This window comes from Aedes albopictus, chromosome 2, assembly GCF_035046485.1.
Source record: "Aedes albopictus strain Foshan chromosome 2, AalbF5, whole genome shotgun sequence".
NCBI lineage: Eukaryota > Metazoa > Arthropoda > Insecta > Diptera > Culicidae > Aedes > Aedes albopictus.
Genome location: NC_085137.1, coordinates 502,881,049 through 502,901,906, shown reverse-complemented (window position 1 = coordinate 502,901,906; position 20,858 = coordinate 502,881,049). Strand labels below are relative to the sequence as shown.

General features: G+C 41.3%; 1 protein-coding gene across 25 annotated transcripts in view; it reads left to right on the top strand.

Moving 5' to 3' along the window:
* LOC109409788 (glycogenin-1) overlaps positions 1–20,858 on the top strand; it is a 132,456-nt gene that overhangs the window by 18,139 nt on the left and 93,459 nt on the right. For all 25 annotated transcript variants that reach the window (XM_029870348.2, XM_062854445.1, XM_062854452.1 and 22 more), the window contains exons 2-4: positions 9,821–9,956; positions 19,630–20,094; positions 20,453–20,633. In XM_029870348.2, coding sequence (XP_029726208.2) covers positions 9,821–9,956; positions 19,630–20,094; positions 20,453–20,633 — 782 coding nt within the window. The remainder of the gene's footprint in view (positions 1–9,820; positions 9,957–19,629; positions 20,095–20,452; positions 20,634–20,858) is intronic.

Here is a 20,858-nt window from a genome sequence, read left to right as displayed (position 1 = left end):
GCTTTTGTGATATAGGGGAACTTACGTATTCTCGGCAGTTTTGTTCTCTTCGTCATGGGGGGTTTTTTGAAACCTGTTGGTCTCAGAATTGGCCTCAAATCCTTCCCAACCAAGCTGAGTTATATGCTCAAATTTCAGGCAATTCGGCCCACAAAAACCCCCCATGACGAAAAGAACAAACCTGCCGATAATACCCTTCGTCACCCTAAAATAATGTACATACCTATATCTTTCATTACGACTCAAACAAAAATATTTACCGCAAAGGCCCACTCATCATCTTGTGTATCGTAAAATTTTAAACCGCTGACGCACGGCTTCCCACGGCAAGTATTTACTATTAGTCCGTATGATTACGATCGTGGGAGAAGGGTCGACCCGTTAAAACGTGCGTGCTAATCCTTCACTCTGAAAAATTTTCACGTCCGATTTACGTGAAAAGATAGGTAGTTTTCGTCCACCATATTTTTCACGTAGCCTTCGCCGGAATTTCAGGTAGCTGGATTCATTTGAGATTGGGTAATCGACGTGATGATTCAGGTAAATTTGACATGAATTTTATGCATCGTTTACGCGAAACGTGGGTGAGAGCTACTGGAATCTTAGGTAAATTTTACGTGAAATCATGATTAGTTTTACACGAACTTCACGTAATTTATTCATGTTTTTGAATGAAAATAAAGCAGCTGCACCAACCTGCAACATATTTGAAGAGGCAAGAGATTTTAAATCCTTCCAAAATGCAATTAAAAAGCCGAGGAAAAGCATTAAAAGCAAAAGCCTCCCGGTTAATAAATATGTCGTTTCATTTTGTAGGGATTTAAAAACTCTTGCCTCCTCAAATACGCTACAAGCTGGTACCAATACGTAACGAAGAAAAATCTTTATTAGTTTTTTTTTATAGTGTAGTAATTAATAAATGTACACCTACATACAAAGTAATATATCTACATTAGCTTCTAATCGCCTGTGATTAGATAACACAAACCAAATCTCGGGGTTCTAACGCAGAATTTCCGAAGTCCAGCCCAAGGTCCAGCCGTTTCAAACACCGTTGAACTGGACCTCCGATGCCGTCAGACGCCTATTCCAGCTCCTGAAATGATTGAAAATAGAAAAATACACAACTGCTTATAATAAATAACTATTAAATTACCTCAATACTTGCAGCAACTTGCACAGAAACTCAGCATGCAGTTCTTTCGCCAACCTACTTCTCGACGCCATATTGAACTGTTTTTTTTTTCACACCTGAAAATTCACGTAACTTTCGTTTCGCGGAAACTTCCAAGTCGGAAGTACACCAACACAAACGCATTGAAACGATTTACGTGAAAATAAGGTGGATTTAACCAAACAGGGCGGTGCACACGACGTGGTTTTCAAGTGACAGTTACTGACATCACGTAACTTTTGAGATTTTGAGAATAAGGATGAGCTACGTGATATTTCACGTAAATCGGACGTGAAAATTCTTTAGAGTGTTACTTTAGCTGTCAAGCTATGTCCAAGCCAATACGTTAATAGGTTCACTGATCTTGGGAATTAGAACATGATGATATTGTTACCCGGGCATAACTCGCGGTAATACTACAGCAGCAAGTGACCCTTAGAGCTGTGTCTCAAGGTCGGCTTACTACTGGGCAATCGGAGGGGCTCCGCGACCAGCGTGCAGATACTGTCACCTTGCTTGGGTTATGGGAAAAGTATGTAAATTTGAATGAAAACTAAAGTTATTTATTGATGACTATTGATTGTATGGTGTGGGTGTAATTTATTAGGAGATCTAAGATTTTTGATGGTATAGAGTGGGCTATTTATTGAATATTGGGGACGTACCGGTACTGCTACTGTTGGCGATGCTCTGCCTGGTGTCTTGGTCGGTGGACGAGCGCTCGCCGATGCTGCTGCGGGCTGGACGGCCTGTCCGCCGGCGGATTTACGGCTTGGGGTGGTGGAATGGTGGTCGGAAATTGGCTGTTGGATCTATAGTAGATCGGCTTGACGGAAAGGTGCGATCTACGTGTCTCGCTGGCGTCTTCCCTCCTTGACGGACATCGACAGAGCCCAGGACAAGGCCGGAGAGACTCTGCCGAGAGGGGTCCTCTTTTACGGTTAGGGCACTCTTAGGGGTCCCGAGGAATCACTCCTTAACTATTATGGCCTCGCAAGACCAGAGCGGGTTTACTCGTTTGCGGTTAGGCGTAGTGGCCAACAAGGGACCACTAGGCCGAGTCGTGTGCTTCACCAACCCTAAAGGTTGGCGTACAAAATGGCGGTGGTGTACCTTAATAAGGTACCACAAAAGGTCCTGTGAGGGCAATCGGGAGTTAGTTTTAAAAAACCGTACTACACACAACTAGTCACTAGCTTTATGGTAGATTTTAGTTAGTTTTAAGGCCACTGTATTAGGGAAGCATACCTGAATTAACTGTTAGTGTTCTCCCAACTGGTTTTGCCACTCACTACAATAACTACTGGGACACTTTTTTAATTTTCTTCTAAATGATCCGAAGCACACGAACGCCAGAATTACAGTGAGGGATGGCGGATTGGTTTTGCGCCTTAATCCTTACAATCCCTTCTATAAGGAGACAATTATTGTTCCACCCCTTTTGTATCTCTCTACGCCCGCTAGGATGTGTGTTGTTGTACCCACTGACTCAACATGTCTCTTGTACCCACAATGGTACAATGTAAGGTTTCACACATTTGAATTTAAAAATCACTAACCCTACTAACAAACATACAATTTAATTTGAATTAACCCTACTAACCCAACACCTACTAACCTAAGAGACGTGACAGTATCCAAACAAAATAGCACATATTAAAAATCTTGTAATTATGTAACACACGGTTACAATATTTAATAGCCCATCAAAATGTCGATGCGGATCCGCTGAATGTTTACCTATGTTTCAATTAACTCATGGGGCACTGCACGCCGCGATTATGAGGTTCAAGTGTTAACTTGTGGGCGGATTTATGACTTGCTGGTGACATAGCTGCAGGAGCTGCTTCTGTTAAAATCTTTCAAGAGCTCCTGGATTCCTCTAGAAATTCGTCCCGAACTGTCTCTAGGATTCCTCCAGAAATTCCGTCCGGAATTACGCCAGCATTTTTTTTTCTTTTTTTCTGGAAGAATTCAGATATTCCTCCAGAAACCTATTCCAGGATTCGTCTAGGAGTTCCTTCTGTGATTCCTCCAGAAATTGTTTCCGAGATTCTCCTTTTGGTGTGTGTTTGGAATGTCTTCCAGAAGTTTTCTCTGACATTTCCAGAATGAATTAGAAAAACTGGAAAATGAAAACGTGGAAAATTTCGGAGGAGATCCTCAAGGAATTCCGTAATAAACTCCTGGAGGATTTCCAACCCAGGAACATCCGGGAGAATTCCAGAATGGACTTCCGGATGAATTCCAGAGAAAAACTTCTGGAGAAATCCAGAAAGAGTTCACCAAAAAATGAATTTGAAGCGGTTTCCGAAAAAAAATCCCGGATGGAGTTCCCATAGGAATCCCGGATGGAGTTTCCGGAGCAATGCCGGAATAAGTCCCGTGAGAAATTTTTGGAGGATTCTTGGAAGAAGATATTGGAGGGATCCTGGATGGATTTCTCGGAGGAATCCCGCAAAGACATCCTGGAGAAACCCTGGTAGGAGTTCCCGATAGAATCCTGGAAGATTTTCCTGAAGAGATCTTGAAAGGAGTTCTTGAAGCAATTCCGGAAGTTATTCCTGAAGGAACCTCGGAAGGAGTTCCCGTATGAACCTCGGAAGAAGTTCCCGGAAGAAATTCCTGGAGGAATACTGGTACAGGTTGTAGGAGCAATCCCAGGAAGGATTAACGTAGGAACCGCGGAGGAATCCAAAAATTTCTCCCTGGATTCAGGGGCTTCATCATGAATTATTTCAGGATTTTTTCCAGCATTTCTTTTTTTTTGTCTGTATTAACGAGATTTTTAACCCTAGGGCTAAGTTCATATCGGGACCCACGCTTTACTTCCCTTCCGAAGGAAGAACTCACATTTTTGTGAGTATGTCGGGAGTGGGATTCGATCCCAGGTCCTCGGCGTTATAGTCTTGTGTTCTAACCACCACACCAGGTCCGCTCCACACCAGCATTCTTTCTACGACTCCTCACAGTATGCTTTCTCAGATTCCTTTCGGGATCACCCCAGGGACGCATTTCTCCCGGGGTTCTTCCAGGGATTCCTCCAGGTTTCGTTCAGAGATTGCTCCCATGATACCTTTTGGGATTTTCCTGGGGTTTCAATCGGAATTCATTCAGGGATTTTTCCACAGATTATCCAGAATTTTTCCAGGTTTTTTTACAAGGATTCTTCATTAAATGCTTTCAGGAATTTCTCCAGAAATTCCTACAGCGATTCCTTCAGTGAATTCTTCAAGTGGTCCTTCGGGACTCTCTCAGAATCTCCTTCAGAGTTATTCTAGAGATACTTGCGCTGTTATGCGGTTATCGTCCACTTGAAAATAGATCAGACGTGCTATTTGTGCTTATTGTGGAGTGAACAAAGCCAGCGATAAGGCCAAAGGTTGAGATGTACCAAGATTATCTCTAATTCAAGTAACTTGACCCTCACAAACCAAATAGATCGAGACTGATCCTGGACTGTACTTCGATAGGACTCTTTTTGTGTGTCGTTTAAAGAACACTAGCCTTCTGATGGGCGCGTCGAAGGACCGCCAATACACTCCGTAAGAGAAGCGCCTACAGCCCAGAACCATCTCCACAACCCGCTTTTCCAGTTCATCTCCAATCGCCACTGATAGTTTGAGACATCGCCGGTCAACGTCAGCTGTTCCACTATTCACGGCAAGTCTGGTAAGCAAAAAGCGCTAGAGCAGGTTTACAGCCAATACCAATACAAAAGAACTCCAGAACATACCGTAGATTCGAACCAATTAAATCTGTTCAGTCCGCAACGCAGCGAACTGAAGAAGGAGTACGCGTTTCCCACGAGGAAGAAAGCGCAAGCAAATCGAGGTAGCAGCACGCAATCTTCGCATGAAGGAAACCCCCCAAAAAGGAGCCAATCGCCACGCTGAGAAGGAGGAAAAAACCATCGTCGTCGTCGTCGACGGCCGTCGAGGACCAATGAGGTACAGATACAGGTGGCGCAGATAAACATTGCAAACCACTGGTTGTCTCCTTTGTTCTCCCGCTGATCAAATGCAACTCAATTAGTGACGTCACTAATTGTGTTGCATTTGATCAGCGGTAGAACAAAAGAGACAACCAGTGGTTTGCAATGTTTATCTGCGCCACCTGTATCTGTACCTCATTGGTCGAGGACGAGAGCAAAAGAAGCGCTACTTGGTGGCGCGAGAATCAGTTTCAATACGCATCTCGAAGTGATTGGATCGCAGCAACCGAAGCAAAAGAGAAGCCAAGCCGGCGAGGAAAAGTGTGGGCCGATGACGGCCATAGTAAAAGTTATGTACATTCATAGTGTAATTAGGAAATTAAAATGAACTAGAGTAAAAACCAGTGTGTGTGTCGTTTGTCTCTGAGCCGGAAATTCCCTTGATCCGCCAGTCGCCTGTGTGTCCGGTTGAGTCCTTTTCAGGGCTAGAGTTATTTGGAGATAGTTTTCCCCAGGCTTGATAATCCTCCTCAAAATCAAAAGAGTTTTGCAACATGCTCTAGAGCGGTGTTTTGCTTTTGCCTCGTCGCGAGGGAGCGAACGAACCCCAAACAGAGAGGCAATAAAAACTGAGCGAGGAAGAGGGGATCGAAAAAAGAGCCGATGATTATTTCGGGTTTTTGAGTGCGATTTTCGCCTCGAGAGTCTTTCTTTGTATGGAAGTGGAATTCGCGAGAGCTTTTTGAGTGTGAGTGGACGTGAGAAACACAACAAGAAATTATGAGTGTTGGACGAACTCCTCGCTGTGCGGCAAGTTCGCGCTCGCTGCTGTTGAGGATTTGCGTTGCGATTTCTGAGTTTTATTTTCACTCCTCAGAAAATCGCCGAAATCGCTTCCTCATTTTCTCGCGAGGGAGTTTCTGTCAAGCCTGGTTTTCCCACCGTATGGAGTTCGCCGCTGGTCCGTCGGTAGCTGCACGCATAAAAATCTGTTCCGAAACCGTCCACAACCAGTCACGTTATTCGGAACAAGCACGATTTTCGTTTACGAAAATACACCATGAATAAAAATCGCGTTCTCGTGAACCCTGTTCCGCCACAAAAATGTAACGCCTGAGTAACGGATCAGCTCAAGATCAGAAATCATACTATCGTGAAATGTGTTCGGATATCTATGATTTTTGTTCGCATAGATTGAACCTAGTTCACGGTACAAGGTGTTTAGTTCACACGCGTGGGAACACAAATCACGGAAATTAGAACTAGTTCATGGTCTGGAATAATCGTTCCTGTAATTGTGAATCAAATCATTGCAAGAGAATCGTTGTTCACGGTCTGATATTTGCAAATTGAAAGCAAAGAAAAATGCACTTCATGGTCTAGACACTGCATCAGACGAATTTTAGACATTATCTTTGGCGCAATTTAAACATTACCATGATTTGGCTTGAAAATGGGTCAACGGATCACCATAATTTTATCACTGATGCATTCGAGCAGTACTCCGACATATTCGTACGAAAAATAAATAATTGGGAAAGTAATAAAAACGGGAAAATTTAAGGGGCACTTCTCTACAGAACCTTACAGAACTCCATGTCAAAAAACGTAGTAGGCAGACAGTATGACGTTTGGGACAGCTAATTGTATAAAACTTTGTTAACACCGTACTTACATGGCATTTCCAAATCAGATTAAAAATCCACAGCATCTTAGGCAGGGCGCAACAGTGAGAATCTCGCCATCTAATTGTGTCAGCATTCCGCGGAATCCGAGACGCACTTTCACTCTCAATCTCAATCAACAGAAAAACCGCCACAATCACTCACTAACATTATAAACAATCAATAGTAATTTGCTTTTGGAATTAAAAACCGTATTTAAAGCTGAAAACCGGACACCAGACTCCTTTGCGCGGCACTTGTGCGACTACCTACTAGTTCGTATTATTGCATGCGTTACCAAATTAGTATGAGGAGTGAAGTAGGCATGGACTGTGTTCTGAAATTTAAGACTTGTCCTCGAAAAGTCAGGTTTACCGAATCACGTTTGCATGAACTAAATCGCGATGATGAAGGAGACGCGGGTTCCATAATTTATGACTTCTTGTTCCCGAATACTGGAACGGATTTTTATGCGTGTGCATGGCAGTTTCCATACACCAAATCCACTTGGGGAATCGGTGAGACCGGCGGGCGCGCTGCAATCAAGGCAGCCTGGAGTAGAAAAGCAGTTTTACAGTCCACTGCAACACGCCGCAACAAAATCCTTGAGCACCCTCAGTAATCCGTGAAGCCCCTCTGCATGACCGGTAGTGCCCCAACCCTGTGACTACGTTCGAGTTTCTTGTCGTCGGGTGGAACATTAGTTTTGATTCCTTCAACTGTTCTAGGAATATCTCCAGAAATTCCTCCTGGGTGATTCTTCCCGGAAATCCTTTCAAGTATTCCTCCTGGGATTCCTTCAGAGATTTATCCATGGTTTCCTTCTGAGCGTCCTTTAGAGATTCATCTCGTCATTCCTTCAGGGATTCCTCCTGGGATATTTGCAGGGGATCTTCTCAGTGATTTATCAGGGATTCCTCTCGAAATTCTTTCGTGAAGTCCTTCCGGGATTCCATCGGAGATTCCATCGGAGATTCCACCCGGGATTCCTCTACAGATTTCTCTTGGCTTTTTGTTATGGATTACTTTCAGAATTCCCCCAGGATTACTTGAGAGATTCCTCCTGTGATTACTTCAGATGTTCCTACCGGTGTGTATCTTAGGGATTTCTCCTAGGATTGTTTTTCTGGATTTCTGTTAGAGATTTATTCGGAGATTCCTTCAGGGATTCCTCTTGAATTCGTTTTTGGATTCCTCATGTATTCTTCCTGATTCATCTCGAGATTACATTCGGTATTTCTTGCGGAATCCCTTCCGAAATTACTCCTAGCATACTCTGAGGGGTCCCTCCCGGGATTCCTTCGGACATTCTTCTCGACATTTCTTCAAAGATTCCTTCTGAGATTCCATCAGCGATTCCTTCCGTGATTCCTTCTAGGTTTCATGCATGGGTTTCATCCGAAATTCTTTCAGAATTTCTTCCAGGATTATTTCAGGGATTGCAGGGTTTTCTCTTTGGGATTTTTTCACTGATTCCTCCCGTAATTTCTTTAGAGATTCCTCTTGGGATTTCTTCCGGGATTCCTCCAGGGATTTTCCCAGCATGTTTTTAAAGATTCCTCCCAGGATTGTGGGGTTTGTCCTGGAATATTTTCAGGGATTTTTCCAGCATTCTTTCAAGGGTTTCTCTCAGTATGCTTCAAACTATTTCTCCAAGGATTTTTCAAGAATTCATTCAGAGATTCCTATCATGATACCTACTGGGATTCCTGCAGGAATTTCTACTGAGATTCTTTCAGATTTTTTTTTTTCTAAAATTCATTCAGAGATTTTTTCTGGAATTTCTTTAGGATTCTTTCCGAAATTCCTTCTGGATTATCTCTTGCGATTTCTTTCAGGTTTTCCTCGAAATTTTTTAGAGATTTGTCCTGTCCCGTGATTCCTGTCGGTATTCATCCTAAGGGGCTCTCCGTTTCTTACGAAAGAGAATTTTCGTGATTATTCGGCTTCCCTTTGTAGGATTTTTTGTATAAGAACCCACATATTTTTGTTTGACGCGTAAGATTTCCTAAACCCCTTTTTCCCATAAACCCTTACCTAATTGATGGAATGTGTCCCTAAAATACATCCCGGGATTGCTTCTGAAATAGGATTCCTCCAGATAATCTTCCTAGTGGCCCTACAAGAATTTCTTCAAGTTGGGATGAAAAAAAATCTTTGATAGTGTTACGAGCCATGTATTAGATATGGTAAAATATGCTAAGAGGGGACAGAGGGACAGAATGTTAATCAGTTTCGTACCCTCTAATTCCGCCCTATGTTGCTTATCCTTTGACAGATACGCGTATTTCGACTACCACTTGTAATCTTCCTCAGTGTCAGTTATCCACTCTGCTTTGAGGGTTCGAAAAGTCGGTACAAGAAAAGAAAGTTGTTGATTCACAAATTAAGAGAAGAAATTTGTGAAAAAAAATCGCATTCTGGTGGTATTTGAACTCACGAATTCGAGCATGTAAGATGGGTGAACCAGGTACAGATTGATCTGACTATAGATAGTAGAGTTTACTCTACTATCCATAGATCTGACTAATGTGAGAAGTGCCCGAGGATGGAGGACTGCAGCCACAGACGGAGTGTTGTGGCGAGGAGTAGTTGATTCAGTTTTATTATAATAAGGATGTAATACTATAAATAAATGAATGAAATGAATAGTCTGGCGCTTTAACTAACTAAGCCACAAAACAAGTAATGATTCTGCGGAATAGAAAGCAAAACTGACTCTGAAGCCACACTATGAAAACTTCTTTTTTGCAAGTGTGTTGTGGATTGGAGGTATCTAAGAAATCTAAGCATCCACATTGTCACCGTCATATCGCCACATGGTTCCATCGTTCCCATTGGTAACTATCCTCAAATGACCATTTCAATCGAACCAGAAGAAACCTGCATTTTTATTATCTCAACAAACACGGCGACCACGGTAATCAAAAAGTTACATAACTCAAGAAATAAACATTCCTGATTATTCTTCGCATTTATTGTGTTTTGACTCACCGGCAGGCAATCGTTAACATTTCTCTTCCCTTCCGTTTTTTTTTCTTTTTGCAGATTTCGCTTGGGTGACGCTAGCGACCAATGATTCGTACTCGTTGGGCGCCCTGGTCGTGGCGCATTCGCTCAAACGCGTGCACACAGCTCACCAGCTAGCCGTGCTGATAACGCCCGGTGTATCGGAGGCCATGAAGTGAGTATTTTACTTTTTGCTTTTTTGCTCTCTCAGAATCTGAGTGTCAAGGACGTGTATGCCGGGGGCCAGGGCCGGATTTACAAATGTGGGGGCCCGGGGCCACAGCGTTGTGGGGGCCCTTTATAATGAAGATAAATTTTGCCCATATAACATGAAAAAAAAACTATAAAATATTAATCTTCTTGCAAATATGTTAATGAAGGTATCAATGTAGTTGTGGAAGTTTGTGAATCTATAACAATAAGCAGAACTATGAAAAATGTCAATATCCATTGAATTATTTATACCAGACCTAAAATTCTAGCGTGAAAGTAATGATAATTATATAAAGAAAATAATTCTTTTCAAGAGTACACTCGCCGCATTCGATCCCAGATTAAGTCAAAATTCAAGCCAGAGTTCATAGAGAAACTACAAGAATTTATAGCTGAAATGTTCAAGAAAGTTCTAGTAAAATTTGTAGCGTGTACGCTGGGGTCGTTTTTGTGAAATCCAAAGAAAATTTGTGTTGGATTTCTGCTGCTATCTCTGGAGAACTTGCTGGTCGATCACCATAAATATTGAACACTTATCAAAAACTTGATCTAACGCGACTGTTAGGGATGGTTTTGGCGGCCTTTCAAAAGAATTTTCCACATTACTCTGGTATCACACAGAATATTCTTATTAAAAATGCTAAAGAAATTTTGGAAGAAGACTATGATAAGATCCTGAAGGAATTTTTCACTCAATTTTCAATAAAATTTTCTATTAAATTTCTTAAAAATTGTAAGCAGAAAACCTATACAAGCCTTTAGCCATTTTCTCTACAAATTTCTATTGAAATTTTCTTAATCCATTTCGTCCGGAGTTCGCCATGGATTCATCCTCATTTCTGGGAGCAAATTTCTGTACTTAAAAAGTTTGTACAGAAACTCTTCACAATAATCTGCCTTAAATTCATGCCAGATTTCCTCTAAAAATGATTCAACAGATTTGGTGTTCTCCGATTTAAGTAAGTCGTAAGCTGTCTAAGTAAAATCAAACACAAGAGTTCCAAAAACAATTCTAAATTTCGAAAAAAAATCCTTTGATTCTTTCAAGAATTTTGTAGAATATTCTTCAAAATGTTTTCAAAAAATGTATACAGAAAAAAAAACAAACAAAGCAGGAACTTTATTGTTCTGTAACTGTAATTTATAGAAGTTTGGAGTTCCTCTAGAAATTTGTTGAAATTTTTTTTCAGGATATCCGGTGATTTTTCTTAAGCAAATGCACAACAAAAATAAATGTTAATATATTTTGGAGGCAAAATTTAAATTTTATAAATAGATGGACAAATATTTGCAGTCTTACTCAAAAGAATCACAACATATCACATACATCTTGCCAGTAGACAGTAATTCGAAGTACTTATGAAAAAAATCAAAACAAGAGATATTTCTTGCACTACTCTTTTTTTCTTGCTTCACATTTTTTTCGTGAAGTTGAATTATGTGGGGGCCCCTAAAATGTGGGGGCCCGGGGCCCTGGCCCCCCTGCCCCCCCCCCCTAAATCCGGCACTGCCGGGGGCATACCTCGATAATTGATAGATTGATAGAGCTTTCAGCTTGGAAATAAATAATAATCGTCTGTGAATGGTATTGCACATTGCAGTTGACCGTTTGAAACACACCATCTTCGGAGGGGAACGACACATTCAAAGGTAGCTGCGTATCTTTTCATGTAGACCTGCATCCATTGAGTTTATCCCACTGAAACACACCAGGTTTCACTTGCGTACAGTGCCTGTGATGCTTGATGTTGGAGGGGCCAACTTTTTCAGCCCCATCTTGATGAGTTCAGCTTCGATACCATCCTTACCAGCTGACTTACTGTTCTTGAGTTGGTGGATAGCATCATTAACTTCCCTTAACCTCCTTAACTGGCGTGGTTGGTCACCACACCGCCAGCACCACGCAAACGCTGAATTCAAAAAGCGAGATTGGGAATCAGTAAGCCAACCCGAAGATATGCTCTGCTCATGACAACAGTCACTGGCAGCGGCGTAGACCGTAAAGCTGAAGGTTGCGTAGATTGCAGGTCTGTGTCCTGTCACGGTCGCCATGTAATAGGGTAACAAAGAGTTTTGTTCTCTTCGACATGAGAGGTTTTTGTCGGCCAAATTTAACTTGGAAACTTGGATTCAACTTGATTGGGAAAGATTTGAGGCCAAATTTGAGTTCAATAGGTTTTAAGAAACTCCCCATAACGAAGAGAACAAAACGGCCGGAAATACGTAAGTTCCCGTGTATGGAAAATGTAACTGCATCTGTGGTTGGATTACGAAAGTCGTACATATTTTTTTTATTGTCTGATTAAATCGAGACCCATGGAGAACGCTGTTAGTCGGTTGTCGACTTAGGGTGATCCAATCGAGATGGCAGACCATAATCAAAGATGGCGCCCACGGAATGGAAGTTTGAGCAATGATATCATGCAATATGGGTGATTATCGATCGGGCTTGATGAGAAAAGGGGTGGAGGCTATAAAGATGGTAGAGTAGATGGATAGGCTAGACAGTATGATGGAGGATAGTGTAGAATGTATGAAGAAGGAATAAGGTAGAAAGTGGTACCCGAAAAACACACGTCATATTAGAGTTACGGCAGCGCAAGTTGTGGTTGTATTGACATAATTCTAACATAATGCTACAATAACGTCAAATTAATTTCTATACAATCAAAACTTGCGCTGCTGCCGTAACTCTTATATGACATGTGTGTTGCTTGGGTAGAAGGTAGGGCAAATAGTAGCGTTGAGGATTAGGATAGAGCGTAGGATAGAGATTTGGGATAAAGGGCAGAGTAGACGGTAAGGTGGAATATAAGACGATATACCATATGTATTCCTCTCGAGAATCTTCTCAGGACTTCTCCCGGGATTCCTTCTGATGTTCCTTCCGCAATTGCTCCTGTGAAAATCCTGAATGGATTCTTTTAGTAATTCTTCAGATAGGAATGCCGAATTCCTTCAGGGATTCGTACTTGAACTCCTTCAAGGATTAGTCCCCGGTTTTCTGCTGTTATCCCATTAGGGATTCCTCCCGAAAAGGAAAATGAAGGAATTTAGATTTCTACCGAGTTTTCTTCAGACAATCCTAGTTTTTTTTTATTATTCGTGCTGAATTTCTGATGGGATTCCTTTAAAAATACTTTACTTTTTTCAGGGATTTCTTCAATAATTCCTTCCTGGACATCTTCTATGATTCTTTCAGGGATTCCTGCTGAGCTTCCAGGCGGGATTCCTGCCATGATGTCTCTAAGAATTCCTTCAGGAATAAAGTAATCACCGCTTTAGAAAATCTTGACAGAATTTATGCAGAATTTTTAGCTGGCATTGCTCCGGGGATTCCTGCTGGAATTACTTCCTAGATTCCTCCTGCGATTATTTCATAGATTTTTAACAGATTTAGAGAGTGTAATTCTTCCGTGCCGGGATCACTGGTGGTATTCCTTGTATGATTCTTGTCGGATTTTTTTTAGGGATTACTCACGGAGTTCTCTCGGGATTTCTTCTATGATTCTTTAAGAGATTCTTGTCGAATTCCTCCGGGATTTCTGCCGGGATTGCTTTAGAAGATCTTGAACTGAGAAGTGTTCTAGTCGGCATTTCTTCAGGGATTACTGCTGGAACTTCAAAGATTTCTTTCTGGTTTTTGTGAAGTATTCCTTAAGAAGTTCCTGCTAGGTTTGCTTCAGGGATTCCTCCTTGTATTCCTTCAAATATTTCTTCAGGGAATCTTGCGGGAGTCTTTAAGGTATTCATGCCAGGATTCCTGCTGGGATACCTTCTAAAATTCCTCTCGTTTTTTTATATTCCTCAAGGGATTTCTCCTGTGATTCCTCCTGTGATCATTTTCGATTATTGTTTCAAGGAGCCCTCTCGAGCATCCAGCTAGATTTCTTTGAGGATCCGATCAGGGGTTCTGCATGAGATTTCTTCCGGGATTTCTTTTGAAATTTCTACAGGAAAACTTCTTCCAGCGTACTTACCTTACCTTACCGGTCACCGGTCAGATTAGGCCTGAGTGTCCTCTGATGTACGTAGGAGGCGTCTCCAGTCTACTCGGTCCATGGCTGTGTGTCTCCAGTTCCGCACTCTGCGGACCCTTCTGCAAATCTACTTGTACCGGTCGGATGACTCTCAAGAACCATTTTAGTCGGGTTGCTATTCGACATCCTGATGACGTGACCCGCCCACCGCAGCCTCCCGATTTTCGCGGTGTGGACGATGGTTGGTTCTCTCAGCAGCTGATGCAGCTTGTGATTCATTCGTCTTCTCCAAGACCCGTCTTCCATCTGCACTCCGCCGTAGATGGTATACAGCACCTTCCGTTCGAAAACTCCAAGAGCGCGTTGGTGCTCTGCACGTAGGGTCCATGCTTCGTGCCCATAGAGAACTACCGGTCTAATCAGCGTTTTGTAGATAGTTAACTTTGTGTGACGGTGAACTTTATTCGATCGTATAGTTCTGCGGAGTCCAAAGTAAGCTCGATTTCCTGCCAAAATGCGCTTCTGAATTTCTCTGCTGATGTCATTGACGGCGGTCACCAGTGAGCCCAAGCACACGAATTCTTCAATCGTCTCGATTTTATTACCGTCGATAGAAAACCCGGGGTGGCGGGCGCGGTGATTATTACCTGGAGCCCTTTGCCGTCATGTACTTTGTTTTCAACACAATAATGATCAATCCGATTCGCCTGGCTTCATTCTTTAGTCAAATGCAGGGTTCCTGATTTCCACTTTTCATCTTCTTCCACATTCGAATACAGTCAGCAGCGAACGGTTGTCGCTTTAGTTTGTGTGTTTGTTTGTCAGCGACGATAGCAAACACCGGCGAACGGTGAGAAGCCACACATGGAAATTGAACATTTGTTCACATTCGCATCGCAAGCGATCGAGCGGTGATGCGATTCGTGAGTGATATTGCGCGTACGAATATATGAAGTTTTCAAAAAATGTTTATTATTTTCTTTGCTAATCTAGCATTTCAACAACAATACACTAAAAATGTATGCATTACATGCAGAAATTCTCTTCTAGTTGTGATAATAGCCGCTTCGATCGGTCACCAGCATTCGTCAACATTCGCCATTCATTCATTCGCTTGCGATCCAAACTGCGACTATCGGCAACGAATATCCATGTCAACCAGCTTGCGCTTCGCTTCCCACTGATGATGGGGTTGCGTGTTTGATCACGACAATCCGTGTGCTGCATCTTTCTCGATTCGCTTCAGCAAAGAGGAGTGAATATGAATGGAGGCGAATATACCGATCCTTGGTCAAATGTACGTTTCCGCCATTGTCTCTAGTTTGCGAGCTATGATATCAATATCATCAGCGAAACCATGCAGCTGAACGGACTTGTTTATTCCCGCACTCCTTTAAAGCAATGTTAAACAGCTAGCACGAAAGACCTTCGCCGCAACAATTCGATGATTCGACGAGACTCGAGAGTGTCCCTGATGCTCGAACTACGCACATCACTCGATCCATCGTCGCCCTGATCAATCGTATTAGTTTATCCGGGAATCCGTATTCGTGCATAATCTGCCATGACTGTTCTCGATCGATTTTTTCATACGCCGATTTAAAATCGATAAACAAGTTGCATAAAATTTGAGAGAGTATCTTGTAGGCAGCGCTCAGTAGTGTGATTTTACACCGTATACTAAAAGCTCGCTTGGTAGCTGATCTGCTCCAGCGGCTTTGTTGTTTTTGAACTGGCCAACCTACTCCTCAATCTCTTGGAGGTTGGGGATAGGAAATCTTTCGTCCTGCGCACGTACTCCTAGATCTGTTACCACGTCACCTTCAGCGCTTGCCAGATTGCCATTGAGGTGCTTATAGTAATTCAGCCGATCATACATTCCTTGCAATTGCAAGTTTTAGAGTCGTTGATCAGGTCAAAAGTGAAATTACGGGACGCATCAGGATTTGTCATTGAAATTTCTCCGAGATTTCTCTCAGAGTTCCTTCCGGATATATTTTGGAGTTTCGCTCGGAATACCTCCCCCGAAATTTCCTTTTTTTGTTTTTCTCTGGATTGGATATTATTTAAAGAATTCCATGTAGAAAGAGAGGTCTCCTCTCATGGATTTTCTTTGAAAAATCAATTACGGGCTGAAATCTGGGACAAATTCCAGGATTAAGCCTTGCAGAAATCTTGAAAGAACTCAGGTTTAATCTTGATAGTAATTTCTGAAAAAAAAAAACTGAGTTGGAATTCCGGTAGATATTTTGGTAGCAAACCTCAAAGAAATCCTGGAAAACACTCGAAGAAACTGAAAAACTGGTTGAATCCCGGGAAAACTTCTGGAAGAATTCTTGCGATGAAATCCGGGATATTCCAGAAATAATATCGCGAAAAAAGTGGAATCTCAGAAAGACATTTCGCGAGGAAATCCAGGAAGAAGTTTCGGGAGAAAAGGAGATGTCTTGGGAAAACCACAGAAAGAGGCACAGAAAAGGGAGGAATCTCTGAAAACATCTAAGATGAAGGTTTGAATTTCTTCAGGAGTTCCTTGAGGGCTTCCATTTGAGGTTCCATCAGAAATTGCTGAACGAGTATCTTCTGAGATACCTACAGGAATTCATTCCCGGTTTCCTTTAGAAGTGTTTTCTGTGGTACCTTTAGGAAAGCTCATGGGGTTTTTCTATGTAATCTCTTGGAGTTTCTCAATAATTATTATCACGTTGCACCCAAGTATTTCTAAGAATTCCCTAAGAATATTTCTAGGTTTTTTTAGATTATCTCATACGATTTCGCTTGGATGTCCTCAGATGTTCCTTTTGAAATTCCTCCTGGAGTTTCTATGGGCTCTTCTAGGATTCCTCAAGAAGCTTTTCCGGGGTTTTCTTCAGAAGTACCTACGAAATTTATTCAATTTTTTTTCTGAAATTTTTTCGAAGATTCCCCTAAAGGTTTTTTTGGGATTCACTCAGAAATCTCTTATTGAAAATAATCACAGAGCTACTTCTGGCACTCTTCCAAGAAGTATTTCTAGGATTACGCACCGAACACTGGAAGTTTTTAGCCATTCAGTATTTCTAAAGTCTGTCAGTGCAGTGACTTAATTACCCCAACGCGTGGAAGGGTGGAAAATAATTCGCCAAACAATTTTCCTTCAGCATCGTATTTAAAAATTTTCCAGATTTTGTTACTGACAATGAGATTCCTTGAGAGAATCCTTCAGGAATTTCTCAACAAACATTAAGCTGGATTTTAAAAATTCTGATTGAATATGCTGTTATTCAACTATCATTGTTACTTGGGTTATTCTCATAATTCTGCAGGAGTTGCTACTGGGAATCCATCAAGGATTTCTTCTGAGAGCCATCCTGGAGCTCATTTTAAATTGCTTCCTGGAAATCCTTAAAACATTCCTTCTAAACATCCTCCAGGTTTTGCTTGTTTGATTCCTTCAGAAGTTCCTTTCGGGAATCTTTAAAGGTATTGTTTATAGGAACTCTCCAGGAATCCACAGATGGTATTGGAATTCTAGAAGTAACACCTATGAAGTTGCCTAAAACACTGAAAAAAAAGTAAATGATAAATCCAAAGGCTCGACTACACATTATACGGAGATACATTTTTTGCTGGTCCCTGAATAATCGTTTCCCACCTACATAGGGTACGAGCACCGGTTTTGGCCAGTCCAAGGAAAATAATGTTTATAAAAATAATCAATAATCCTATGAAAACTAACTATGTGCCAAATGATAGGTTTCAATCTATACGTTGTTGGAAAAATGCAACGATCAAGCTAATACTTGATTTTTGTACCGTCGTGCGGGGCTTCTTTATACACTTTTTCATGGTTTTTCAACTTTATGACATTATAACTCCCAGACTAGTGAATGAATTTCCGCAATTTTTATACACAATAATTGTGAGTATGTATGTAGGATGTATGCAAAGTTTGAGCTAAATCCATCAATAAACAAAAAAGTTGTTCATACACCAATCGAACACATCTCATATACAACCGGATGGGGGCTACTTTGGACATTTTTATCTATAACAAAACTGCATTTCAAATTCCAGGGTTATTTGGAAAACTACGTTTTACCAATACTGTAGTATACTGTATCATACATAATTTCAATAAAAATATGCGTTTTAATGTGGTTCTGTGCTACCTTTGGTATTATGAGCAGCGTGATATTGCTACAGTATCGGACAATAAAAATGCACCAAAGCCGTTTTCCAATACAAACTAGTCAACTTTGGATTGCCATATCTCATTTATGTCTCGATCGGTTGTTTTCATTTTTCTGTGACGAACTACAAAACATTTCGATTTTCAAAAACTATTGAAAAAGTTCAGTGATAACTATTGATACAAAAGTTAAAGATAGGCTGAATTTTGACAATAAAAATGCACCAAGACAAAAAATTGTGTAGCCAAAAATGCTGAAGTCAAATCACTATGGTGTCTTCGGCAAATATGTTTCTTGTGTAATGACCAATAAATTTGCTGAAGACACCATAGCTATCTGACTTCAGCATTTTAGGCTACGCAATTTTTTGTCTTGGTGCATTTTTATTGTCAAAATTCAACCTATCTGTAACTTTTGTATCAATAGTTATCACTGAACTTTTTCAATAGTTTTTAAAAATTAAAACGATTTGTAGTTCGTCACAGAAAAATGAAAACAATCGGTTAAGACATAACTGAGATATGGCAATCCAAAGTTAACTAGTTTGTATGGGAAAACGGCTTTGGTGCATTTTTATTGTCCGATACTGTATATAGATAGCCTGAAAAAAGGGACCATCAATCCTTTATTTGGATGAAACGGTCATTTATAACGTATAACGTTACAAATATTCGATTGTATATACTACGTTGATACATTTTGAATTAATTGATCAACCCTTTGAAATTTATGAACTGTAGAAAAAATGCCTACAGACCAAATGTTCTGATGCGTTATGTATATTATATTGATTTATTCGATGTTTTTTCGCGTCTTGACAAGCAATAAACGGTCTGTTTGAAAAATAATTTAAACCAAATGAAGGGAAAACTATTGCTTTATAATAGTTCCTAAGACCTCAAACAGATTTGAACCATATTTTGAATTCAAAAAATCCATATTCAAAAGTGTCCAAAGTAGCCCCGCATTTCAAAAGTAGCCCCGCACGACGGTATTAAAAGTGGCAGTGGAAAAAATAGAAGCATTTCCGCAGTTTTGGCCATATTCTCAACTTTGGTTTCTTTTTTGGCCAATCACGTGTATTTCTTATGGGAGTGGCCAAATTAGAAGCAGCCTGGCCAAAATAAACATATGCTGATTTTTTAAGGAAACATATTTTTTTTCTCCCAATTTTTAATGAAAATGTATGGTTTTCACAGCTATAATCATCATATTATATTAGTATCTACTAGTAAAAAATAAATTTATGCCGATTTTGATCGCAACAGGCTGAATACCACACTATGGCCAAAACTCCGGGCTGGCCAAAACTGAAGCTTCTATCCTACTCAAATTTACTCGTTTTTGTCTTATGTTCCGTTCATTGTATCAGTCTTTCGCCTTTCAAATTGTAGCTTTGTTAATGAATATTGCGTATAGCTCTTATTGTTTGCTTTATAACATGTTTCAGTTTTAACCGGTGATCATTTTTCCCATCTTCCAGAAATAAACTACGCACCATCTTCAATGTTGTGGAGGAAGTCAACCTGCTGGACTCGAAGGACGAAGCCAACCTGGCGCTGCTCAAACGTCCCGAGCTGGGCATCACATTCACAAAGCTGCACTGTTGGCGTCTGACACAGTTCGAAAAGTGTGTCTTCCTCGATGCCGATACGCTGGTGCTGCGCAATTGCGACGAACTGTTCGAAAGGGAAGAACTGTCTGCCGCTCCGGATGTCGGTTGGCCCGATTGTTTCAACTCTGGGGTTTACGTGTACCGACCGTCGCTGGATACGTTCTCCAGCTTGATGCAGTACGCTGTTACGCACGGAAGCTTCGACGGTGGCGACCAAGGGCTTCTGAATTCGTACTTTTCGGATTGGGCACATAAGGACATCTCGAAGCACCTCCCCTTCATCTACAACACATCGTCGGTGGCTTCCTACTCGTATCTTCCTGCATTTAAGCAGTAAGTATTGGGGTTGAGATGAGTTTTGAGTTACCGGGTGTTGACCACGAAATTTCTTAGGTGTATGTTAGATGATTAGTTTAGTAGATCTACCTATTATGCCTGGAGGAGGGGCTAAAATGGAGTGACATTAACTTTCTTAGCAACGTCACTTCAAGCTGTGTAGCTGTGTAGCTGTAGGCCTGTCCACGTCAATATTTTTAATGCATCTCTGATGCACTGCAAGCATTGGTAATACTATGAAAAAAGAAAAAAAATGTGGTGAAAGTAGTAGAAAGAATTGATTTTTCGTATTTGAGTCAACACCCTTTCGAAAAAAGAATCTGTAACAAAAACGTTAACCTTCGCCTTCTTTTAGATTCGGCCAGAACACAAAAATCCTCCACTTCATCGGCACGGCCAAACCGTGGCTGCAAAACTTCAACTCGGAATCCCGCAAGGTGTACATCCCTGGCGGCTATCAGCATCTGGCCAACTTCCTCCAGTACTGGTGGGATATCTTCTGCGAAGATGTCCACTCACGTTTGAGTGCGGATATGGTGAGTACCGTTTTGTCACTTCCTACTTTGCTAATCCACCCCCTCCCCCTACTTCTTCTTTGAGTTGATCTCACCGAACAATCTTACCCAACAAAAAAAGAAAAGAACAAAACAAACGCAATAACCCCCCCTCCAAACAAACAAACGGGAAAGCATCTCGAACACAAGCAACAAGCGTAAGAGTAAGAGTATGCTTCTCGTGTAGCGAGAGTAGTGTTGTGTATC